At 38.8% G+C, this 27,646-nt stretch overlaps 1 protein-coding gene across 2 annotated transcripts in view; it reads left to right on the top strand.

The window, feature by feature from the left end:
• The window catches only part of Amot (angiomotin), a 53,180-nt gene that overhangs the window by 18,226 nt on the left and 7,308 nt on the right, over positions 1-27,646 (top strand). For both annotated transcript variants that reach the window (XM_055604985.1, XM_055604986.1), the window contains 5 exons: positions 784-928; positions 1,294-1,386; positions 14,028-14,173; positions 20,402-20,551; positions 22,087-22,277. In XM_055604985.1, the coding sequence (XP_055460960.1) occupies positions 784-928; positions 1,294-1,386; positions 14,028-14,173; positions 20,402-20,551; positions 22,087-22,277 (725 nt within the window). The remainder of the gene's footprint in view (positions 1-783; positions 929-1,293; positions 1,387-14,027; positions 14,174-20,401; positions 20,552-22,086; positions 22,278-27,646) is intronic.

Consider the following 27,646-nt stretch of genomic DNA (forward strand, 5'->3'; position numbering starts at 1 on the left):
TTCCATAACCATCTCCCAGCCTTTTATTCTCAGGTAATGTCTATCTTTGTAACTTATATATATTTCTTGTAAACAAAAGATTGTTGGGTCTTGTTTACATATCTGTTCTGTTAGTCTGGACCCACATCTTACTATTTGATTTGTCATTAAATGGTTTTGAAACTGAATTGAATTATACTGCAAGGGACTTATATTTTAGGGCTTATTTTTGCTATTGACTTGTAGTTGCGAAAGGTAATTTAACTACTCTATCCTAAAATGGGGCAAGTTACATTTCCTAGGTGGATGTCAGTACAAAATGAGAGAACCATAGAGAAGTTTTTTGAGTGCTTCAAAATAAAGTTATTGTTATACAATATACAGTATTATTAACATTTTCAAAATCAGAAAATAATTCAGAAATTAAAATCATGTGTGAAGTCTGTTTTATCTTATTGCCTTCCATTTAGGCAGAAATTACACTGCCCAATCCCTCTTTCACCCTATAAGAGGTACATGCCGTCATATACTCATACACACACACACACACACACACACACACACACACACACACACACACACTTGTCCTAAGGCCCTCCAATGAAGCAGTTTATTAAGCATTTATTGAGTTTACAGTTGATCTCGGAGAGTACTTCTTGAAAACTAAATTCTTATGAGTACTACACTTGCCTGCTGGCTACCTGTAATCTCTGAAAGAAGATGCCACTGAAGTGTTGCATATATGCTTCTAAACCGTCTTTCCATCCATCTCCTAGCATAAACACCATCTTTCTTTCTGTTAAGGTTGAGACAGAAATTCAAAGGGTCTCAGAAGCCTATGAGAACTTGGTGAAGTCCTCTACCAAAAGAGAGGCTCTGGAAAAAGCCATGAGGAACAAGCTGGAGGGCGAGATTCGAAGGATGCATGACTTCAACAGAGACCTGAGAGGTGAGCTACTAATGGACTGAATTTTGTAGTTCTTTTGTTTGATTGTTTACTTGTTTGTTTTTTTGACAAGGTCTCTTTATGTAGTTCAGGCTGGTCGAGGACTTACAACATAGTCTATGCCAGCCTTGTAGTCCAGAATTCCCCTGCTTTACCTTCCAAAGCAGTGGGGATAAAAGCATGTGTACCTACATCTGGCTCTTGATTTAGTAGGTCTTGTATTGAGATTCCCATTTGAAAATTAGGGTCTGTTTTACCCATCCGTGTTTTTCAAAAAAAGATGCTGACTTTTGCCAAAATATTTAGAAGGCAAACAGCATATGCTAAGAAGCTTGTATGTAAGGCACTGTTGTCTTCACATCCCACAGACCGTCTAGAGACTGCCAACAAGCAGCTGGCAGAAAAAGAGTACGAGGGGTCAGAGGACACCAGGAAAACCATCTCTCAACTCTTTGCCAAAAGTAAGTCTGGAAACTCTACAGGAAGATATGAATGTGTGGATGATAACATATTGTGTCTGAAAACATTTTAGGTATGAATGAAAGGAAAGTTTATGAAAATGTTGCCTGGCTCTTCTCTTTAGCCTTCTAGAACAACTAGGAAATGATGAATATCTTTTCCCTGTTACTGCATGAAAGACCAAGAAGACTTTTGCCACAACCTCTCTAGTCAAATCAAAGGACTAACTGGTATCTGTACTAAGTCAGAAAAGCCCATTGGAATCCATGCCATTTGCCATGGCTAGCTGAAGGAAAGACCTTTGCAAGTATTGTCCTTATAATGGTGAAGGGATTATTGTAGGTGATTCCACATGCTGGCTATGGTAGATGGGATGAACATGCAGGTCAATAGTTAATGTTTGGAATCTCCAGCCTTTACCCTGGATTCTCCTATTAAACACTTATTGCTATATTATATCATTAAATGCTGGCAGATTTTGAAGATAGCCAGAGAAGAAAAACCTTGGAAAACACCTGAAGTCATGGTTCTGAGTGCAGAGTTGGAGGGTATGGGGCTGGGCAGAAATGTGCTTTCCTCATAATAGTGTTTTCTTTGTCTGGAAATATTCCTACGACAGTAACAATGAATTAACCCTCTTCTTTATTGGCCCCTAATGGACTCCACCCTGCTAGACAAAGACTAATTCTTTCCAATTGCTATAATAAAAGCAGAAAAACAAACAAACAAACAAACAAACCCCTTCAATAGTAGATTGAGTCCACTGGGAGAATGAATTAGGTTGAGAACAGATGAACTGTCCTTGTTTCTGTAGATGACTAAACTTGGCTTCCCCCCTATCCTAGCCTCCCTTAGTATAGCTCCCACTGAAGTCTTGCTTTTTGAGGGACTTGTCAGTCTCTTCTTTTTCTGCTGGACTTCTCAATGACCCTTTTATGTCATCCTGTGCCATTTCCAGTTAGCTTTTACAAGTCTGTTTGATCTTCCTTTACAGTATTGTGTTCCCTGCATGGGTTGCTCTGTTGTGCTCTGGCTTCAGAACAGTTTTTCTTTGCCCTTGCCCTGAGCCTCCCTGTCCTTTGTCAGTAGTCTAAGGGCAAGGAATGTTGTTTTTCTGGTGTCATCAGAACCTAGGGTAAATTGTGGAGTTGCTATTGTGGTGTCACGGTTACCCTGAAGCTAGTTCAGTGGCAGGAAGACGGTGGCAGCCTCCCAGAATAAAACAAAACATACAGATTCTTGTCCTGGATCTGCTACTTTGCACTCCCCTATGTGAAAAAAAAATGGTATTTCAGGTGCTCTTAGAGCTCTGCTGTGGGTTTAGGAAATGTAGTTATTTACTAAACCAAACTACATGAACAGCAGGATGAACTACTGTCATTGGTGCTAAAACTAGGTGGGGAAGAGAGCATGCCTTTTGACTCCTTTATGGCTTTTGCCTTTGGGCATCTTAAGGGCCCTGCAAGGTGGGAAATGTAGAAGGAAGAAAGCAAACTCTTTTGAAAAGGCTTACCTGGGAGTGTAATCCAGCAGCTCCAGAGAGACAGAAGCATTTCAACCCAGAAGGCAGTTGGGTATTATAGAAAGGGCTTAGCTTGAGGCTGGGATCCACCCCTCATTTTCCAGTTGTGGAAGCTCTTGCAAGTTAGTCATGCTCGCTCCCCAAGTCCTGTTTCCTTATATGCAAACTAGAGAGGTGAAAAATAATACCTCATATCCTTGTTCTGAGGATTAAGCTAGCACAATGCCAGGCATGTAGTGAGTGCTCAGCAAAGGTTCTGGTGTTTTTTTTTTTTTTTTTTTTTTTTCAAAGTACATCTATTCGGATAGGTGTATATATTGTCATAGTGTGAAAAGAGACCAATCTGGCATCATGAAGATAAAGTTTAAGGTCCTCAAAGGAAAAGTCCCTCCACAAATAAATTTAAATAATTTATTTGAGTTTCTGATATAAGGCTTGTCCTATGTAACAGGACAGGTACCTGGAAAAACATGAGACATGATTGTATATCTTGTGGTCCCTTGTAGTGGTACTTTAGTATTAAATTAAAAAACAAAATTGCTACTCTTATAAGTCAGGTGAGATTTATCCGTTACATTTTAAAAACTAATATAGAGGAGTCAGTCACATCTTAATTAAAAAACACATTTTGAAGCTCCATGATTCTTTCTCATCATTAATTATGGTGATGATTACTACATCCTTTGCTTTTTCATGTTTCTTTCATTTCAATATATTACATTGTTGCATACGAGCCTTAATAAATATGGATTAAACAGGGTGGTATAATGTTACCCATGTTTTCATGTATGGAGTGTTTTTATCCTGTTTTAGAATGTCCTTCATGCTACTTAGAGAAGTCTTCTGTCCTTGCACGCTGCCCACTTTTTCTTATTAAAGACTTACACATATTAATCACGGGTGTTTCAAATTTATTATCTGATCATTCCAACCTCCTTGATTTACCTGGGTCTGATTCTGATGTAGGCTGTGTCTTTTACAAAACTCTGTATTTTGTCTTTTATTTAAAAATACTCCTGCTATTTTGATTATTGTTGTTGTTGTTGAATAGCAGGAATTATGTAGTGGCTAAGAACTATAGTAGACAGGTATTTGAATAATACTTGTCCTGTGTTGTTGTTCTGAGGGTAATACTCCTCCTTGATATGGCATAAACTGTGGGGCAAGTGAAATTTTATCTAGCCCTAAGATTAGGTTTTAGCTTTAGTGAGTCTGTGCTTTTGAACTGTGAACCTTACAAATGTGGCTCAGTCACCATTCCTGTTTATTGCACTGTGGTCAGAGGGGCCTGGAATCAGGCATATATTTTTCTCAAGCCTGAAATGTGTTAAAATGAACATTATCCTTCCTCCAGACTGGTTAGTATCCAAAATATTTCAACAAGTTAGGTTCTGGTTAAACAGTTTCTTCTCAGGGCATGACTTGTTGACAAGAACAGAATGCTCTGGTTTATTTCACAATGGTTCCTTTCCCCTCCTGCAGCTGATAACACAAGGAGATTCTTTTTTCTTATCTCCTGGGAGAGCCTGGATGAACACCTGGTGGCTAAACATCCAAAAATGTGGATGTTCCAGTATGAGTGCCTCTCCAAGGAATTAGCTCTCACATTTGTGCATACTGAGCCACTAGCAATTAATCAATTATATAGTTCAGGGTTTCCTAACCAGCATGAGGTTTCCATGGTCTCTGCTCATGAAATTCTAATTTGGTAAATTGTGATCCCCTGTCCACTTATCTCCTACTTTGAGGACAGAAGCTAGCCCTGTGAACTTTACTCCTGTAAGAGCTCTCTATAAATGTCTCTTCAATTCTTTTGTAATTCAGCTTTTGAAATCTCTGGTAGGATGGAGTCACAATATTTAAGCTCCTTATTTGATGGATCAGAAACCTAAGGTTGTACTATTCTATTTTAGAAGAAGAAGAAAAAAAGACATAGTCATTTACACAACTGCTTTTCAAGGTAGGGCAGAAGCTAGAATCAAAGTTCGGTTTAAAGGGAGCATCATAGGTTTAAGGCTCAGAGCTGTGATATTTATTGAACTACCGTTTCATGGCTGAGATAAACACAATTTAATTTTGCTGCATCATCTTTTGGTACACATTTTGATAAATATTTTGGTTGTTTACTTTTATCTGAACAAAAATAAGAGATTGAATATCTTATACCCAAGTCACATGGGCCCCAAAGACCACCAAGGACTCAATTTCAATGCAAACACAGTAGGGTCTTTTTATTACAGGCTTGAGCTTGGGCCCACACTGTCATCAACGCAGTGGTAAAGAGTGTAGAACCCCAGCCCAGGGAGAGAGGGGTTTTTGTTTAGGGTTACATCAAAGTTCAGGGAATTCCAGCTTGGCAGTTCTATGATTAATTGATATTTTAGCAAATATCGGCTGTCCAGAGGCAATTGTATGCCCAGAAGGCCAAGCCAAACCATATATTTTTTACTCATCATATTGTAAATAACACTTGGATAAATTCTAGGTATTCACTGATTAGCTATTGCTAGGGGTGATAGTTAAATATTACTGGGTTTCTCTAGGCTATTCCTTGGGTAGGGGATGCCATTGTCTTCTTGGAATTGGTGACCTGTGGCCTAGTGCCTAAGACTGGTGGCTTTTGAGTTGGGGTGAGGTTCAGGCCTGGTTTTCTCATTCCCTCCTTCTCATTGTCATGGGAAGGCCCAGTCATGGATCTTCCAGATATGATGCCTCAGTGTCCTCCAGATTTACCCTTCCATAATGGGATCTGAGTACCATTAACTGTATTGCTCCCAAGTGTTTCTTATAATAGCTACCAAGCAATTTAAAATGCAAGGCCCAAAGGCTGGGGACTTGATAGTAAGGCAGGGGAGACTGCCAGGGGGATCAAAGTGCATACAGTCAGTAGGCTCAGGATTGTTTGAGCTTTAACTTGAGTGGATTGTCAGGGTCCCTCTTGGCCTTCCTTCCATCCTGGAGTCAAGGGCCACACAGTCTTCTTTCACAGTCAACAGGTCAGTAGGCCAGGCATGAGTATAATCTACCCAAGATGTCACTCTGTCCACATTCAAGGGTGTTGGGGTTATTAGTAACATAATGTAGGGACCCTTCCACCAAGGCTCCAGGAACCCCTGCCAGTGCCTCTTGACAAAGAGCCAATCATCAGCCCAGTACCAGTGAGGTTCTGGAGGAGGACCTGTCTTATAGAGAGTACACAGTTTAGGCCAACATGTTTGTGGACTCCCCGAAGATAGTCCAGTGGATCTCTTTCCTCAAATTCAGTGATTACCTTCGCCTGAAGGTTTGGAATAATGGGTGGAGGGTTGCCAAACATGATCTCAAAAGGAGTGAGTTCCATCTGATAAGGGGAATTGTGTACCTGATAAAGTGCAAAGGGAAGGAGAGTCACCCAGTCACTGCCAGTCTCTAAGGTCAACTTAGTTAAGGTCTGTTTTGGAGTTCTATTTATTTTATTTTACCTGTTCTTAACTCTGGTGTTTATAAGCACAATGCAATTTTTAATCAATCCCCAGAACTGTGGCCAAATTCTGACTCATCTTGGAAATAAAATAATGGTCCACTTTCTGACCCTATCATCTGTGGAAAACCATACCTGGGAAGGATGACTTCCAGCAGTCTGTTTGCCACAATTTAGGCGGTCTCATGTTTTGTAGGAAGGGCTTCAGTCTATCTTGAAAAAGTATCTACAAATACCAACAAACACATACTTACCAGGCTTTACCTCAGTGAAGTCCATTGCGCAATATGCTCCAAGTTTCCTTTCTCGAATCCTAGTTCCTGGGGTTTTAGCATTTGGTACCACATTGGTGAGCTGACAAGCCTTACCGTTATTGACAATATGTTTAATTTTTGAGTTGACCTCCTTGGTCTTTATATCTGCATGTCACATCAAGTTCTGCAACCTCCTGATGTCCATGTGAGAAGACAGATATATCTTCGCCAGCATCTGTTTTCCCAGGTTTTCTGGGAGGATTAGGTTTCCTTAGGTTGACCTCCATGGTCCCCCCAGGCATATGGTCATTGGCAGTCCCTTTATCTAATTTATATATTCCTTAGTATACTTGGGTTTTTCTGGGAGGCTTCGGTCACTTGGGTGGACCACGATGGTGGACAATGCTGGGTAAGGCAACTTGTTTGGCTACTTGGTTTGCCTGTTCATTTCCTTGAAAAATTGGACTGACTCTTTTTTGGTGACAAGGGCAGTGAATAATTGCCAGTTTCTTTGGTAACCAGAGGGCTTTTAACAATGCTAGTATCTCTTTTCCCAGTACTAATGCTTTAGTCAGAGTGATGAGTTCATTTCTCTGGGCCCAGGTGCCAGTGGGCAAAGGTTCCAAATGATTTCAGTCAATGACACCATAGCCGCTCCCACATACCTTTGTCCATCCTGGATGAAACTACTCCTGTCAGTGAACCATGTCCTCTCTGCATCTGGCCAGTAGGGTGTCCTTCAGGTCTGATCTGGTCCTATGAACATGGACCAGGCTTCTGGCACAGTCATGGAGGGGAGTATCTGGGTCTGGGTCTGGCAGGCGAATAGCTGGATTCAGGGCAGCAGGTACCTTTATTCTCATCCATGAACAGGTGGAATGTCTTAGTTACATCAGGTAGTCCAAGGCCAGGGGCAGACAACAGGGCCTGTTTCAATGCCTCAAAAGGCTGCTGAGGGGTGTCGGTCCAAAGGAATCCTTCTGATCTCTCCTTGGTGGCCTCATAGAGGGGTTTGGCAATCTCTGCAAAACCTGATATCCATAACCTACAAAACCCAGCAGACACCAAGAATTCTTATACATGGCAGGGACTCTTTGGGCTTGGGATCTTAAGGACAGGGTCCTTGGGAGCATCAGAGAGCCAACACTTACCTCCTTTAAGTATATAGCCCAGGTACTGAATATGTTGTTTGGACAATTGAGCCTTCTTGGCAGAAGCTCAGCATCCCAAGTGTCTTAGTGTCTGCAACATATGTTCTGCGCCGACCAGGCAGGCTTCCTGACTGTCTGCTGCCACAAGCAAATCATCTACATACTGCAAAAGAGTAAGGTGATAGTGCTGGGCAGAGTACTATCCCGGATCCTCATGTATCACCTCATCGAAGATGGTTGGCTAATTCTTGAATCCTTGAGGAAGTCTGGTCCATGTCAGATAAAGGCCCATTGGGACCTTTATCTGGGTCATGCCATTTAAAGGTGACATAGTCTTGACTTTTCAGGGCTAGGGAAAGGCTGCTTGTTTACTTCCCTTCCTGACACCATCTGATTCAGGTGCCTCTATTGGTACTCTGGGTCCATGGTGGCTGCCAACAGGATCTTTGCCAAGTCCCTGTTCTCCTTTTCTCTGTTCTTCTTCTGTTTTTCCTCTGCATTCTCCCTGTTATTATATACTTTCTCTGTCTCAGTTACTAAATCTCTCAAACTCTTTTTCTCACACCTGTTTCACCTTTTGGAGGTTTTTTAATATATGAGGCAGACTGGTTGATGAAAGCCATAGCTATTGATGGTTCTCATCCAGTCCCTGACTGATATCATATACGTTAGTCAGATTGGTCGGTCTGCAAGCAGCAAACTTGAGACCGGCCAACAGAGCCTGGTGGTAGACCAGAAGCCTCTCCTTTCCTTCTGTTATAATCCCAGGTGAGTCCAGTCAAGGGTGAAACCAGTATCGATATTTGCCTAATCAGTGGTAGGGACTCTAGTAGTTTCAGGAACCAATTTCCTGGCTTCTCTCTGAATGTGTTTCCTTTCCTCTGTGGTTAATAACACCTACAATAACTGTTGACAGTCATCCCAAGTGGGCTGGTAGGTAAACAAGACTGTTTGTAATCACATTGGCAAGACTGGTTTACTTAAGCTTTTAGTAAGTCCTGATCTCAGCTTGCAATCCATAGTTGTCCGTGAATGGAGTCTGTCAGCCAGGTGAAAATTTGGTGAGACAAATTTAGACTAGAAACAGAAGTTAAAATTTGTCTAATAATTAGGGAAAGTGAGGAATCCCAAGACTGAAGGAATAATTCCATTTCAAAATCAGGCGGGTATACTCATTTAGAAAAAACAGGTAACAGCTGGAGTAAAGCAGGAAAAGCAAGGCAGCAGGAATAGACTCATGCCGTACTCAAGACCTAATAAAAGCTATGGCTTTGGGTCAAAGATATACACATTAGACAGAGATGATTTAGCATAATTAGAAGCACAAGTCGATATCCAGAAGATAACCAAAAAGAAATTAAAATATGGAGCTTGTGACTGAATAATAAGCAATCAGTGCTCCATCAGCTTATCAGAAATTTATTGACCAGTGTCATAACTCTAAACTTCTGAAATCGTATAACAACATAAGCACAACAATAGCATAGAGGGGGCAAGAAATCTGGAATATTTTTCATTTTTAATATGCCTTAAATTATGTTTTGTATTATTATTACAATTTACATTCATATGTTAAAACATCTTAGACCTATAAACACTTCATAACTTGCATTTACCAACCTTAAATTACCTTCATAGACCCTCAATTTTTTAGCTCTTCATAATTTAAACTTTTATATCCTTTGACCTTACATAAAATTTACATCTTTTTAGCCAGTTACCACAAAACATAGGCAGTTAACAGGAAGACTGTGAACAAGGCAAACCTGTTTGCCTCTAAATAAGAGATCTAGTACCTAGTAGTTTTAACTAGCCAATGAATCAACGAATAAACTAACAGTGGATCTAACTGTCTGTTCTTTAGCTGTAAAGGTACCCTTAGCTTAGCTTAGACATCAGTGTGATCAGAGACCTGAGAAGGATAAATTATAAGCTAAATGAATCTATGTACACATGTTAAAAATGACATATTCTCCAGATCTCTGACAAGCTTGAGGGCCAGCATATCTGAGTTAATCTTTGTTTGTCTTTAGTTATCTGCTCTTAATTGCATCCTGTAAAACATGTTATAATTCTAGCATATTCCTTAGGTAAGTGTTTTAGGGCCTTACCTATTTCAAGTAGATATACATAGGCAAACTTTGTAGTTACCCAACTTAGACTTAAACATAAACAAAAGACTAGGCGAAGCTCAATATTGTAACCAATGGCAATCATTAGCATAACTTTAAATATCTTTCTGAACTAAAAGCAAAACTTTCAATAATACAGTTCATAGAGGGGCTGGCAAATATTGCTGATCCTACCACATTGCATTATTAAGACTGAACAACAAAAAACTTAAAGGACAGAAGTTGCATTTAGCACTAAACAGGGAACTGAACAGAGCTGGCAGCCCAAAAAAAAGATGGCGGTAAAACCATGGCTCCACCTTCTTTATCCATGACCCAACATGGCAGCCAGCCACGTGTTATTACAGGCTGTGGCTGGCAGTTTAAAACAGCCATCGGTGTCGCTGATGGTGTTGCCAGCTCCCATGGTATAGCATTGTGGAGCATTTACAATTTTCCATAAGCAAATTCTAACATTGTAATCAAATAAATTTTAGAACCAACTGCATATTAGAACAGTATAGAAAAATTTTAAAACTGTACTTGAACTATTCTCGCCATACCAAAACTATCAGCCAGAAAGAAAGAACATTAATCCTTTTTATCAGGAACTGGCAGCCAGGCACACAGTTCACATCTGAATAGACCTTCACAAACCAGGGTTGAATCATACCACATGCCCCAAAAAGACAACCCTGAATTTTATATACATAACATTCATAAAGACATTATTATAAAATACCTTATAAGCTTTAAAAATGTTTATAGCTTTAAACAGATTTTAAAAAAGAAATCTGTTTTTGCAATATCAAAATAAAGTAACCTTTTTAGTAGTGAAATCACAAAGCATAACCATAATTTTAAAAGTCAAAACCAAAATTTACCAGTATAAACAATTCAGTCTAAAGAATCAAAACCAATTAAAATGAGACTTTAGTCCAAAAGGAGATAGTATGATAAATAGAATTCATTATGACTAAAAGGTTCTATAATTTTTTTGCCCTATGCCACACCACGTTGTGATTTCAAGATGGCAGAGCCACTTCATATGGCAGATCTCATGGTTGCTATTTAAAAACATCTATGTTTTCGTAGATATTACAAACACATATGCATACATGTGTTCTAAACAAGAGTTTGAATTTAAACTTTAAACATACCCAATAATTGTTAATCTATAACCAAGACATACAGAGCATATTAACCATTAAGATCAGTCAGAAATAAACATGTAATGGCCATACATATATTTAAAACAGACAAAACTTACTTCATCTAGCTGTAATTTCAAGCATTTTGTTATCTGTTGAATCTATGAAGGGGTTTGAGACTTGCTAGCACTGTTGCCCGGGGTGCCATAACATGTACCCATCCCTTGGCATTTCTCCTTACCTCTGCCTTCTCATGCTGACCCCCAAAAGTGAAGTGGGCACCACCATGGTGGAAGTTCACCATTGCCATTTCTCCTCCCAGAAGACAGGCTTGCATAATGGAACTCTTTAAAGCAGTGAGAGCTCCCTCTGCCCTGGGATTTCAACTAGCAATGCTTTCCAATTGCAGAAACCCTTGGGATGGGGATGGCTCTGTGCCATGGGTGACGATGACATAATCCCTCCCCTAGTCATCTTCCCCCAACTGGGCCTTCCCAGCCATCCAGGTGGAAATGAGCCCATCAGCCTGGGTGAGCTCTGCCTGCCCCACTTTTGGCTATTTTCCACCTGTCCTGCCCCAAGGCATGCTCCCACCATTGACCAGAGGTGTCCCAGCTTGTAGCACTGGGAGCATGGGGCAGGCAAAGTCACCATGGTGTACAGCTGTTTGGTCATTGGCCTACTGAGACCATCACAAGCAAACAACAACAACAACAAAAAAAAATGTACTGGTACACCATGTGCAGAGAAAAAGGAAGAAGAAAAACAAAACAAAACAAAACAAAACGCAGAACAGTGGCTCTGTGAGACCAGAGGCCAGAGCAGCAGCCAAGCTCTGCCAGACCAGAGACCAGAGCTGTGGCAGAGGCACCAAACGTGGGCCTCCCCATACTGTAGCCATCCTCTGGCACCTTCTTGCCACTAACATCACTGGAGCCTGTGGAGCATGGTTTGAGCCTCCCTGAAATGGGCCAGAATTAAGTCTAGGGAGTTAGAAAGAGTCTGTCCCATATTATCAGTCATTCCCAGTCACAAAAACAGGCACCAACAGACAAGACGGTCAACCAGAAAGACAAATACAGAGCCAGATCCTGCTGCTTATGTGGCAGAAAAACCCAAAATAGGACAGCAGCAGACACACTGTGGGAGCTATCTACCTTTTCCTTGTCCAGAGATCCAGAGATCACAGAAAACTGGGTGCTCTATCACCCTTCACAGACATTAAGGGGTGCTTCTGTCCCCTGAAGGAGTCTGAGACATCTTTGAGTCCCACCCCCAGTCCAGTGTATCCAGTGCACCTGCTCTACCCATTCCCGACCACACAGATTACAGATGACTCGAGGCCCAAACAAAAATTAGAGGAACACCGAGACAGACACAGACAAGCTGATGTAGATAAGACACTTACCAGCCGATCCTCAACCCTTTGATTCAGGGGTCCTGGGGGGAGGGCCTTTGGGATCCCGGATGAGCCCCCAAGATATTATGCCCAAGCCTCCTGGACCCCAAAGAGCACCAAGGAGTCCATTCCAATGCAAACACAGTAGGGTCTTTTCATTACGAGCTTAAGCTTAGGCCCACACTGTCACCCATGCAGCGGTGAAGAGTGTAGAGTCCCAGCTCAGGGAGAGAACGGTTTTTGTTTAGGGTTATATCAAAATTCAGGGAATTCCAGCTTGGCAGTTCTATAATTGATTGATATTTAGCAAATATAGGGTGTCCGTGCCTGGAAGAACAAGCTAAACCGTAATTATTTTACTAATCCTATTAGAACACTTAGGTAAAATCCAGGTATTCACTGATTAGCCATTGCTAGTTCTGATGGTTAAATATTACTGGCTTTCTGCAGGCTATTCATTGGTTAGGGTACTCCATTATCTTCTTGGAATCAGTGACCTATGGCCTAGTACCCAGGACCGGTGGCTTTTGGGATGGGGTGGGGGTCAGGCCTGGTCAAATATTCTTTAGATTCTTTTTTGTCTGTTTCAGTGGGTCTTTCTCTTATTCGTTTTTAATATTTTTATTTATCCTGCTTGATGGAGACTCTTTAGTGGTTTCATCTTTATGTATGTTACTCTGCTTCTGAATGAGACCAATAATTAGACCCACTTCTTTAGCGGCTCTTCCATTCTAAAGACATAGATTATATCTATACAAATTTATAGACATCTATGCACATATCTGTGCCTATATATTATACATATATGTACATACATGTGTGTATATATGTATGTTTGCACATATATGAAAAATTCATTGTTAGCACAAAACTTATTTTATTTTGTAAAGCGTTCTGAACATTTACTTAATATAGATGCCTACATTTTTCTGATTTGGAATTTTTTCTCAAACTCTGCCCTGTTCTTTCCCACACTCCCTCCATACCAAATCTGTCCTGTAGGAGAAAGGGTAGGAAAGAACACAAGATTACTTCACATAATTCCCTTTATAAAAATTCTGGGCTTCTAAGAGCAGTAAATATTGAGATAAAGTGAGTTAGGTTGGACATGGTGTTGGGTCAGCCTTTCCCTAGAAAGAGCATGTGGTCTAATGGTCCTGATCTCAGAAAATGTTCTTATATTAGGAGTAGGATTTGAGGTTACATCTGTTTTATGTACTATCATTTTTAGACTATTTGGTACATGGTCATAAAGAAACTGGGAGGGAAATTTTGTTCAGCTTAGTCTATGAAAACAAAATGGAGGAGATGAACATATTCTGTGCTGTATGTGTATGTGTGCACACATGTGTGTTCCTCTTTGTGAAGTGCTTAATTCTTTTCATGACATCTTATATCTACTTATCCACTGATTCACATATACCCAACAAGTTAGTGGTTGATCTAGTGGTAAAATCTAGATGTTGTAATTTTTTTTGTTCTTTTATCCATGTGTTAGATTTGTGTAAAATGTCAAGTTATATATATCAGTGTCACTCACTTAAGGCTTCGACTCAGCTTCAGGATGACAGTATTGATATTCCATGTCCACACAGATAAAGAAAACCAGCGGGAGAAGGAGAAGCTAGAAGCACAGCTGGCTACTGCCCATTCTACCAATGAAGACCAAAGGCGACACATTGAAATCCGAGACCAGGCATTGAGCAATGCCCAGGCAAAGGTGGTGAAGCTGGAAGAAGAGGTAGGTGCCCCCAGGTAGCATAGGAACCTGAGAGTAGGAGAGCTGCAGAACTCATGGCACTGGGCTTCTCATCCTTTTGAATATGCAGCTTACACAATCTTCCAACAGAGTCTGTGGCTATCTTTTGCTTCTTGTTACAACTGTGCTCACATGAATGTGTTGAATTTGATTTCATTTTCTTTTGATCCAAGTTACTTTCTTTTGCTCCAGAATATGAAATCATTACAGTCAAAGGAGGCAATTTCTATTCTCCCATTCATTTAATAAACTATTTTCATATCCTGTTTTCCCTAGTACCTTAGCCCTGCCTTAAGCCTCTTCTTATCAAGCTTTAAACATTTATTTTCAAAGAACTATAAAATGATTCCACATCCTTTAAAGTACTCTAATGATCTTGAAATTGGAACAGTTCTATTCTCCCCATACTAGGTGGGAACACAAGCCTATCCCTTGTTTTTGGTCAGAAATGCATCTTGACAGCCACATCTTTTGCTATTGAACTTGAAAATATAATTTTGAGATGGCAGCAGTCTCCAGAGGTCTGAGGCAAAATAAGACCAAGGGAGACTTTACAGTTTATGTCAGGAGAATGCGTTGATAAAGATCTTTGTTGTGGCTTTGAGACTAGTTTTAAAGAATGTTACTATGTGATGTGGTTGAATTTGTCAGCTCTTTGTGTGAGTGGATGGAGCCATCTCTTGACAAATACAAGGGCCTCTGAACTATCAGGAATATGACTTAAATATGTATCTGATTAGTCTCCACGTAAAAGTTGCTCTATTGCAACACTAAATCATGTCTCTGTGAAAAAGAAGGAATTTTGCTGCTGTACTGTCATTAATTAATCTTGGATATTGGTTGTGATTGTCCTAGAATAACATTAACTCCTAAATGTTTCGAACTTTTGGGAATGAACATATTCTAAAAAGAGTGTGATGACTAAGTGTAAATTGACTGAAAATTTAAATATTGTTAAATACTGTTTTGAAATTTGAATTGTTTTAAGAGAAATAATAACTTTCATGGATTTCTATTAGGAAGCCATTTTAGCTACATAACAAATTCAAAGCCATCTTAAGTTATATAGTGAAACTCTTTTTTGAAAATGATAGTAATACCCTCCATTATCTTTAAAGTTGAAAGCCTTATAAACCCAAAACAAAATAATATTGTAGTTTTAGTGACTAAACAGCATTGTGGCTATTGTATGTGTCATGTCTACCCTGCATCCATTAATTTCCTGCTTCATGGCCCTCACTAAGAATGTTCCTGGTTTCTGGAGATCTCCAGACTTACTGACTTCCTCTGCTATTCTTTTGAGCATTAAAGAGTGGTAGTAGTTAGGCTGTGGGTTGACATTTTCCTAGGAGATAATACCATGAAATTCATGCTGTCCTTTTAACCTGACTTGCCCATGTTTACCATCAAGTTGTAGAAAATCAACCTAATGTGGTTTTCTTCAGTCCTCTAGCTTAGAAACATACTGTTACTTCATGGAAAATGCCGAAGCCTGGAAACTGATGTGACAGATTCCCAATGAGGCCTTGGTTATTTAGGATTAAATTGGCTCATCATGGAATATGAGGATTTACCAACTCTGTAACAGTTAGATATGGGGTCCTTAGTGTGGTTCCTTCATGAAATCACTGACTCTTTCTAACTTAAGAGTGGTTTCTGTGCTGAATGTGGAGGCACATGACTTTGATCCCAGAAGCTGGGAGTCAGATGCAGGTAAATCTCTGTGAGTCTGAGGCCAGCTTGATCTACATAGTGAGTTCCAGGACAGATAGAGTTATACTGTGAGACCCTGTCTCAAAAAAACCGAGTGAGAGGGAGGTAGAGATTAAATCATGATCAAATAACATTTTCTGATGCTTGGTTGGAACTGGCTCAAGAAAGGCCATGTTGGAAAACAGAGAGATACACTGAAAGACCTGCCTCTGTCCTGTATAATCTCAAATTATTTGGCTCATGTCTGGCTTTATGAACTTTCTTCATTGCTCAGAAATTTGGAGTTTTTTCAGGGAAAAGTTCTCATATGTATTTAGCAAATCAGATTTACGAGCCTTTTCTCAAAACAGGGCTTTTGTGAGGGGAATATTTTCTCAGTTTTTTTAAGTTCAGGGTCACTCAGGATATTTAGTTTTTATTGCAACAAGATGGCAGGGAAATTTTACAACTATATTTATTTCAAGAACCCTTAAGTTCTTTGATACCTTCATCTTTTGAAAGTCCTCATGGGGGTGTGTTCCTTTACATTCATTTAATTTTTCTAATCCATTGAGCCTAATGTAGGTCTCTGCATGGAGTTTTCACATCCTTTTGAATTTAATTTCGCTGGGGAGTTTCCATGGATGCCTGGCATATCTTCTCACAAAACTCAGGCAGCCTGGGCTTCTGGCCGGGTGCTACATTAGGAGAATACAGAGTTGAAGCAGTGGCCTGATCAATTGTTTCAGAGATGTTGGGAAAAATAGACTTGGCAAAATCAGAGCAGGAAGATGCTGTGGGTGATCTGCATAGTGAACACATTGTACAAGTATAAAGCAGCAGGTGAGAGGACCACCTGAAAGAGCCAGTAAACCGTATTTGGGGATAGAATGAACACTATACAGATTAAAGAAGAAGGAGGCTAAAGTATTAGCCTATTTAGAGCCACAGAGGCTGCTGGAAGATTTAGGCATTTTCACTCTTGTCAAGATATTCAAAGTACTTCTCAAAGTCCTGTTTCCACATCTACAAATGCACCTACACCTTATTTTATTCCACTTCCACTAGCATTCTCCTTAAGGGTTAACATTTGCCAATCTTCCTTTGTCCCTTACTATTAAATTTATTTGATTGTTTTGTTTTGTTTTGTTCTATGTACCAAGTAACATATAGTTTCCTCTTTCCCAGTAGTAGAGGAAGATGTCTTATGCATAAACGGTTATATGTTTAAAACTCTCCAATAAATTCGCACCAATTGGTTTTTGTTGAAGAAGTTTAATCTTATATGATAGAATGTGTTATAAGTTTGACTGGAAGACTAAGAGTGTACTTAGAGGCTTAATAGGATAAAGTACATATGTGCTCAAGCATTTCACAGGGCATTCTACTGATGAGCTATTGATTTATTTGAAAGACATTTCAGTGTAGTTTCTTTGTAGTTAATGTTGGTGTTTCATCCAAGATGTTAAAAAAGAATAAATCATATCCACACACCAACTAGAGATGGTCCTTTTACTAATTTCTTTATCACTATGGGTTTCTAAATTCCCAAAGTAGAAGCCTTATAGATTTCTTTATTCTCAAGCAGCAGATTTTCAGGGGTGGTGTTTTACTTTTTAAGTCTTTTAATATCTACCAGTGGAGCACAGCCTTTTTGGCAAAGGACAGAGGCAGCTTGCTAATACCAGGCTAGTGTTACCAAATTGCTTCAGTGTGAACCCTGACTTGGAGCAGGGTCACTGGGTAAAACTAAGTCAGATCAAACTAAAATTACTAAAATCTCATGGGGCAATATAAAACTTATTGTATAAAGGAAAATGGAGAAATTATAGTGTAGATAGTATATTTACAAAGCACTGTGTGTAGACAATGAAAGGCAAGAGACAAATCAGCTATAATAAAAGCACTGAACTTAGTTCTGTTCCAGATTCAGTGTCCTTGAGAAGAAAGGTGCCTTTATATGACAGTGTTCACCCAGCTAATATTAATAATTCACTCCCTCTACCTACACATCTGTATTTTTAATCTTTGATAATATTTACAAATAGCTGTTGATGTGGCTCAGTAGCAAAGTGCTTGCCTGGCATGCACACAGTCTGGATGTGAACCACAGTAGAGAAAAAGAAAATTAATAATAACAACAAACAGATATATTTTATATCCTCTGGGAACCTTGAAATTGTTAGCACCCTTCCACAGATGAGAATATCAAAATACAGACACACTAGGCAGGACAGCTGGAGAGAAATTTATGGAAAACACCAATACCAATAACTCTGTGTCTTGTCTTCCTGTAAATAATGAGAAAGTGATAGATTAAGAAACTTCCTTGTAAAGGCCTGAGACAAATGGTTTACTTGAGGTGCTCTAAGGACTAAAAATCTTCAGAGCTTTTTTATTCCCCCAAGATGCTCCTGTAAGTCCTTTTCTTGTTAACTCATTTGATCCTTATAAAAGCTCAACACATTATTGTCGTGTCCATATTATTAGTTAATGAGTAATAAAGGTTCAAGGAAGAAATAAAAAAGGTAGTTCAGAGAGATTTAAGCCACTTTCCTCAGGTTGCATAGTTATTAAGTCATAATGCCAGGACAGAGACTAGGGTAGGTTGAGAACTTAGGATATTTTACTGTCTATATGTTTTTGTTTTGCTTTGATTTATTTTTTTGAGACAAGGTTTCTCTGTGTAACCTTCGCTGCCCTGGGCTCACTTTGTAGACCAGGCTGGCCTCAAACTCACAGAGAACCACTTGCCTTTAGTGCTGAGATTACAGGCATGTGCCACCATGCTCTGCTATATTTTCCTTACATAAGAAAGAACTGGCAATATTTCCAATGGTCTGGAAAGTACAATTGTGGGTCTACTGTTGCAATTAGTAATCTAATAGTTGAGTAGTTAAACAGCATAGATAATTGGAAAGGAGAGGCAGAGATGATAAGTGAATTCATCATGATGACGGTAAAAGTAAAGCATATAAAAGCTAGCATAGTAATGAAGTTAAAACTCATAGATTGTGGTACTGAGAGATGATCTACAAAATGTGGAATATATAACTTAGAAGATGGCTGAGTTTGTAAGTTACATCTATAAAGCCTTGCATGGGCAGCATTCAAGAATTTTTGGAAACATTTTGAAGAAGAGGGAGATAGAAAGACCTGGAGGGGACAGGAACTCCACAGGGGGAAAAAAAAAAAAAAAACAGAGCCAAAAAATCTGGGCCCAGGGGAGCCTGTAGAGATCAATACTCCAAGCAAGGACTATGTATGGAGAGGACCTAGACCCCTTGTTCAGAGGAAGCCCATAGGCTATACAGTTTCCAAGTGGGTTCCCTAGTAAAGGGAGCAGGGCCTGTCTCTGACATGAACTCATTGGCAGGCTCTTTGATCACCTCCCTGTGAGGGTGGCAGCCTTGCCAGGCCACAGAGGAAGAGGATGCAGCCTGCCTTGATGAGACCTGTTAAGCTAGGGTCAGATAGAAGAGGAGGAGGTCCTCCCCTATCAGTGGAATTGGAGAGGAACATGAAGGACGAGAGGGGATGAGCGAGGGGGTTGCAGCAGGGATACAAAGTGAGTCCATTGTAATAAATAAATAAACAAATAAAATTAAATTAAAAAATGAATTTTGGCTTTCCATTGTAACATATCTAAGTGTTAATTTCTTCTCAGATGCTTGTGGTATTTGTGAGTGAGTTACAATTTTTCTCAATCATTCACTGAGTTATAGAGTCATTGAGTACTTAGAGATTGTTGCCTCCAGAATAAAAGTAAAAAATGTACAATCCACCGTCATCAACCTCAACTTTGGATGTAAAAAAGTACAAATAATTTGTTGTCTTAAAAAATAAACAAACAAACAAACAAACAAAAAAAAAAACTCACAGTGGTTCACTGCTAGTCCTGAGGAAACCAAAAGGCATTTGAGCCATTATTTGGCATCACCAGTTTGAGAAGCAAAATTTTCCAAGAAAGCAAATGTAGGTTTGTTATTGAATATTAATATTTATTATTGATTTATCTTTTAGTTAAACAACGGTTATTCCTAAACCACCTGTACACCCAAATCATTACACAGGGACTAGGATATATTTAGTTAATCTAGAGCACAATACTGGGCAATGATTATTCCCTCTTCTCCTCCCACCCCTTTATCAACTGTGAGAACTAAAATGAGACATACTCACCCCCCATTCTCATTTATAGTAAAGAACAGATGTTAGAACAGCCAAAAGTGGGAAACTGACAATTTTGCATTCTAAGGCATTATTTTGAGGGGAGTAACCTTGATGAAAATGGAGATTATGAAGGAAGAAGGGATTCAAGAGAGGCTCCATATTATTCACATTATTTGTATGAGAGATATATGTGACAACCAGTTGCTCATCCCAAAGGTTCATATCACTGTTCATTCTTCTTGAAGCAAGAAGAAATTTCAATACAAGGCTGGATTTGAGGATGTCCAAACTGACCCTGTTACTGTTTTTCTTTCCGTTTGCAAATTTCCCAACCTGGATTTCCAGCTGAAAAAGAAGCAAGTGTATGTAGATAAGGTGGAGAAGATGCAACAGGCCCTAGTACAGCTTCAAGCAGCATGTGAGAAACGTGAGCAGCTGGAGCATCGACTCCGAACACGTTTAGAGAGGGAACTGGAATCCCTTAGAATCCAGCAGGTATTGTTGTGTGACAACCTGGGGATGAGTAGAGATGATATAGATTAGTGAAATGATTCTACCCAAGTCTATGTTCATGAACCAGTAAGTTTATTAGGGTTACTTACATGAATTTTGGTGACGGGCTACTTAGAAAAGTATAGTTGACTCAAATACAGCTGTAATGCTCCCCACAAGCATAGGTGATGACTCATTATAGCTGAATTACTGAAGATCCCTGCCCAACTTCCAACCAGAATTTTCTCTCTCCAGCAATTGTTACTGCTTATTTTATCTTGGGGAGAGGAGTTATAAACCTTGTGTTGGGTACTTTAGCCTTGGAAATATTGTTTACTTCTTGAGGCTCATAAGTTTCATTTATTTCCTGAGTCTTACTTACAAGTTATGGAATGAAGGGAAGGAAGAAAAGAGATGCTATTATTTCTGGGTGTTTTTTTTTTTTTTTAATTTGGTGTTTGGCCAACACTCTAAATGAATTTAAATGCTTTTTCATCTTTACATTTTCACCACCTCCCCACCTTCTGTTACTGCAGAAGGCTTTGCCAGTATAAATACAAAGCCTACCTATTTTCTTATCTAGCCCAACAAAATTCATCATGGTATCTGACACCTTTTATTTTTCATATAAACCAGAACAAAAGATCCTATATGGAGTGAATCATACTTTTAGAGGTTTTTTGTTATTGTTGTTTTGTTTTGTTTTTTAATTGAAACTGGTGAGACCTTGGGCAGTTTTTCTGTTTTGTTTTATTGTGAGATTGGGTCTCATAGAGTCTAGGTTGATTTACAACTCAGTCTGTGCAGGTATATTTACCACCATGTCCAGCTGAAAATGGTCTTTAGAAATCTCCTAGTCATTCTACTTTTGGGGGTTTAAAGCAGAAAAAAAATTGGGAACCTTCCAAATGTTGCACAACTCACTAACGGCCTCATAAATTAGGGACAGTTTTGGAACAATATCATAGATTTTGAAAATTGTCATTTCCCTTGTAGACTTTACAGTCAGGTAGAGATTGCAGCTTTTATTTCATTAATCTAATTTCTGGACAGCATAACCGGTTGATATGTTATATCCTTTTTCTGATCAAGAGAGGTTCATTCAAAGCCCAAGTCCTATGGAGATCTAAAATCTCCTTTCTTTTGAACCATTATCCAAACTGAGAGCTGAGGTTAGCATTAGCTTAGTAATAGATTATTTCATCAGTGCTCACAGCACTGAAAATGGAATCTCAAGTACTGTGAGACCTGGAAATATGAATCAGTAATAGAATACTTACCTAACATGCATGAAACTCTAGGTTTGATCTCCACCACTATACAAACTGGCAAACAAACAAATACCTTGGGCAATCCTTTTCTTATAAAATACAAGCTCTTCAATTTGGGTTTGCTAGGGGAGTCTGTGTCAGAGGATTCATGAGTTCATGGCTACCTAGTGAAATCCTATTTTATAAGATCAGCAATATTAGATAGATAGACAGTAGGACTAGGGTATTATGTTTGTTCATTCAATCACTTGCTAACTCCCCCAACAGCGCCAAGGCAACTCTCAGCCCACAAATGCTTCTGAATACAATGCTGCAGCACTGATGGAGCTCCTGCGGGAAAAGGAAGAGAGAATTCTGGCTCTGGAAGCAGATATGACAAAGTGGGAACAGAAATATTTGGAGGAGAATGTGATGAGACATTTTGCTCTGGATGCCGCTGCAACTGTGGCTGCACAGCGGTAAGTAGTTTGTAGGAGGGCCACTGGTTGAAAGATGTGGATTAGGAAACCAGGTATATAGTAACTCAGTCAGAAATCTCCCAGTGTTTAGTCTTCTTTAGTACTCTTTTAACCCCCTCCAATTTCTCTTCAAATATTTATTTCTTCCTCCAATTATACATGGACTGGAAGTCTTTGGCTACAGAGGTTTAAGGATTTCAAAAATTTTGCTCTATGGACTTTCTGGAATCATAATTGAGTTTGCCTTAGGAACTAACTGGAACATTGCAGATGGGCTTGGCTAAGTATTTGGACACCTCTTCCACTGCTAGCCACATGAGCATGTTGTTTAGTCTCAGGACCAAAGTGAAATCTCTGCTAGAGAAATTCCACTCAGAAAGTAAATGTCACTCAGAAGTAGCTGCTGCCATTTGATACTTCTGGCTCTTCCTGGGTATGTGCCCAGAATGAGTCTGTCACTGCCCTTTGAGAAGGTCTATATTTGAAGATCACATTCTCTGTATTCCTGAGTTCATCACATATAAGTACTCTCATTCTGTCTGGTATCAAAATGGAATAAAAGCAAAAGGAGTGTTATTTCTGTTTTTTTGGCACCTTTTCTGTATATTATAAATACCAGTTATTAGCTTTGAGAGGAAACAATTGCTCTTCCAGGTTTTTTGTTGTTGTTGTTGTTGTTTGTTTGTTTGTTTTTTTTTTTTTTTGAATTGCTGCTGTTCATACCTATTACCCGTAGAAGAAGCAACTCAATTATAATCAGGTGATGGCTTAGGTTGTGGTGATAATGGACAGAACCTGGATATAGTCTTGAGAATTGAAGGTGGGCTAATCTCTAGTATATTATGTAAAAGAGTATATTGCACCCAAAAATGCTTCTATCCAGAAAGCTATGAGAAACAGCAGTAGTTTATCTCTACTCTCCCAATTATGGTACATCAGTAGAGTCCAGCATTTGTTAGACATTGGACAGTAATAGGTTTGTGGGATGGATCTGTGTTTAAGAGATGGACCAGCATGTTCTAAACCTGCTCATGATTCTCCAGGAGGTCTTCTTCTATCCTCCTTGTGATCATCCTGCTTCCAAATTTTATGAGCTGAAGTTTCCCTGGCTGTGTTTCCTGCGAAAAGCATGCTCAGTAAAAGCCAATATCCTAATAGTAGCCAAAGAACCTCTAGCTGTGTCAGAAGATGGTCACAAGGCTTGGAGGCAGATTTAAAGCAGAATTTAGTGTCATATTACCTGCTGGCTCCCAAAGAAGTGCAGCATTTGTTCAAAGTTATTTGTTAATGGCTGATGGTGAAAACCTAGTTGTGGTGAGCCAAGATAATTTTGTCAGTCTTGTGCACAAGCTATGAATGATACAGCCTCACGATCGTGCAAGGCACAAGAAAATGTTTGAAGTTGGTAACTTGGTGCTGACTACAGAATGGACTCCAGGGCAAAGTACAACAAAGCTAGAAATGTACTTGACCCGGAGGGCCTTACGTAAAGACAAAATACCCATTCCTCATCTCTTCTCTTGAAATCAGCAAGTATTGAGAGAATTCCCATACAGATCTATGTCCAAATATATTAGCTTCTACACGTTACATTTTATTCCATTTGTATTGCTTTGTATCACTAGGTAGAAAGAGTCCAAGTAATAACTGTTTTCAGCAAAATATGCATGTTAATCATTTAATATAATAAAACACAGCCTGTTCCCAGTGTTCCTTACTAGTAGAAACACCTACCAGAGGCAAACAGAGATCTTGACTGTAACTGATCCAGACAACAAGAGAGGATGAAAGATAAAGGTTACATTGAAATTCCTGAAACATAGATAATTTAGACTAAATGATTCCTCCAGATCCTTTTATTAAAGGTTTAGGCTGTATTTCCACCTTGCTATAATTACACCTTGCTAAACAGATTGGATTTATTTTCTTCATTCCTCATTAGATGACAAATTGTAAAATAACATCCAGAAAATATTATTCCTTAACTTATAGGCTTTTCCATCTATTTTGCCAAAATCTCTTCATAGTCCTTCTCCATTTGTTACCCTCATCCATCAGCCAACCCAAGTGTAGACATAAAGATTCTACCCTTTGACCTCTTTCTACTGTGGAAAGCTTTATTTTCATTTTTTTCATTCAATACAGCTTTTAAGTGCCTGGTATTTTGACTGTAGATAAAAAATACTCAAAATATGATTAAGTAAAGAAAGAAAGAAATTGAAGGGTGCAAAGTTGGAAGGAAGAAAAGGTAGTGGAGAGAAAATGATTTTTTTCTAAATGTGTAATTTATATCCCCAAATTTAATTAGTACTACATTTTAACTCTCCTCAGTGTGTTTGCATTCTATCAGCGTCTCAATTGAAAACATTCTAATCCTTACAGGTCTTTGACAGATAGCTCACAGGTAAGTGACATGTTTCATAATTAAGGCACTCCATTTTAGTGATATCAATAGTAGTTATAGATGATAGTACTTTTCAGTTAAACTACTAGTTAATACATTAAAAATTAACCACTTCTGGTGAACCATCTGATAAATGTTGGAAAATGAATACAACAGTGAAGCTGCTACCAAAATCAAAATAGAAGACACATTCTCACACAACCTTGTGTCTCTTAAACTTAATGGCTTTCTTCCTAGGCACTGGCTCATCTGATTCGTGTCATAAAATTACAAACTTCTTTCCTAGAGTGTCAATATAAAAGGAAATATATTGTGTTTACACTTTTTGTTTTACTTCTGTGCTCAGCATAATTATTTTGGTCCATTCCAGTGGATGGATATATTAATAGCTCATGCCTTTTTATTTCTATGTAATGTGCCATGGAATGGATGTACCATGGATTATGTATCCATTCACCTAATGGTGTTTGGATTAATTCCAGTCTGTGACGTTTGGATATAATTAAATAAAAATTTTAATGTTAGAGGAAAAAAAACTTTATTTTCCTTGGTTAGAGAGCATAATAAGTGGTCTGTTTTTTCCCTTTTTAGTGCTTTGATTTTTAATAAACTTTTATCAAGGGAAAGCTGTTGATACAATGGTTTCACTGTTGAGACAATGCAGGAATAGAGGTCTAGTAGTGCTCAGGAGTAGACAGTGATACTGATCAGGTGTATGCAGGGGTAAAATGTATTCAATGAAGACAAAGGAAAGAGGGGGAGAAAGAATAAATTTAAGGTTTTCTGACTTGTCTAGCAAGGCAATTTAGTTTTAGTTTTAGTTTTTTTTTAATTTAAAATTAAAAACTGAGCTAGGTGTGGTGGCACCAAGGTGTTATAACTAAACATAAGAGGAACCAGAAAGAGCGGTGTGAGTTCAAAGTTAGCTCTACAAAACCATCAATAAAATCATATTTGGCACGTAATATTTTTTGTCCAAAGGCTACTAGAAAATATATTTTATTTTTCAAAACAGATAGTGCTCTTGTGAGGATTTTAAACTTATTACTTATCTTTACAATGCTTTAATGTGGGTCCTGTCTTCCATTCTACTCTCAGGCACAGAGAAATGATATTATCTATTAATCAATACTAAAGGGCACAAGAACCAGGATTTATATCAACATTTTATCAGTTTAACTGTCTCCTAGATATCATGTGGCTCAGTGATGGTGAACTTGAGATCATTAGCTGTTCAATAAAGTATTAGTTGAGGCTTATTACTTAGGCACTTGGAAGAATTATAAATAATTGCAGTATCATTCCTTGCATTCAGACTCTGAGTTATTGTGTCTCCAGAGAATCTAGGTGCTTAATATGATGAATTGAAATCCCTTCCAAGAAGTTCTTGTTCATTCCCAGAAGACCAGATTTGGCAATGTGGATTTTGAGTTTGAGCTCATAAATGGTGAATTTATGCCTGAATAGCAGAAAAAAAGATAACGTGATAACAACCCATTAACCATGTAACCTATTATGTTGGATTGGATTGTTAACTATATGTGGAATGTTTTTGGTTTGTCTTGGGCAATATAAATCCAGAGAAAGAGGAGGTAAAGTAACAGAGGGCTTGAGAAAGACTCATACCACATATGGATATTTGTTCTTCCCTTAATGGACTTTCTCAATTTCCGTATTTTTCTTTCTTCTCAGTCTGTATTATAGTTACCTTGTTTTCTACCGTGACTTCCCTGCAATAAGAAAAATGCTGCAGTAGAAGTTGACCATCTCTAAGATTAAACCTAAAATCTCCAACAACTTATTGGATCTTGTCATATGGCTGTTCTTAAGACAACTTCATTCCAATAGCTCTTAAATCTAAAGTTATCCTCTCCTTAGTTTTCTATGACAACAAACAGTATGCAACAATTTGAATTACAAGTAGAGTTCTCACTCATTCTTTCATTTCCCTAATGTTACCATTGACACAGTCTCCAAGTTCAAACCCATCTACCTCCTACAGCCTGTTTCCATTTCCCTTGCCACATTACTGGTTTGTGTTTTCATTATAAACTAATGGGATTACTGCAATAATTGTCCTAAGTGATCTTCTTGATTCAGGTGCCTCTCTTCTCTGATCCATCATCATATTTTAGCAACAGATAGTGCTATTGTCATAGAGCTTGGCTTCCTTCCTCTGCCACACACACACACACACACACACACACACACACACACACACACATACAACTTTAGTAATTTTCAGTGCCTATTGGACTAAAGTCCACACTCATTCCTGTAGTGGTTAATTATTTAGCCTTTGTTTTCCTTTGAAAGTTTCTGCACTCAGAAACTAATCATTTCCACATGTATCTCCTCTCCAGCTCCCACGATGATCTCGGCTTATGGTAAACTTCATTTATTAAATAAGCAGCAGGATGCTATCCCTAAGAAAAAATGTTGATTGGTTTTTAAAAACTAATATAGAATTGGTCTTGAACTTGTAGTGATCTTCTTGCCTTAGCCTCCTGAGTGCTAGGATTACAAGCATGAATTGCCACATTCATCAAGGTGAAATAGGTATTTTAATTGGAAAATGACAATCTCAAGAGTACTATAGTAGGGATTATGCTATCAGAGAAAAGAAGAGATAATTAGGGAAATATTCACAAAAATCTTTTTTAGTTAAGAATTTGAGATCCTGGGATATCAGGTTCAGGGGCATGTGGCTTTGCATGCTGTCTTCAGACTGCAGCCAGTATCTTTTGATATTCCTGAAGGCAGTTTCTGAGGACACTGAAATTTGTTATTTTCAATGCTGAGATAGCTTGCACTTGCAAACCCACTGGTTTCATAGTCCTAGTCTTCTACAAGGAAGATTGATGTGGAGGGCTGTCCTGGCAGCTCTGTAGGAATTTACTAAGTGCCCCACATTTTCAAACTCCATTCCTGAGGAGTTCACAGTGTCCATATCAATTAGTTGGCA

This window comes from Psammomys obesus, unplaced genomic scaffold (assembly GCF_907164565.1).
Source record: "Psammomys obesus unplaced genomic scaffold, mPsaObe1.curated_primary_1811, whole genome shotgun sequence".
NCBI lineage: Eukaryota > Metazoa > Chordata > Mammalia > Rodentia > Muridae > Psammomys > Psammomys obesus.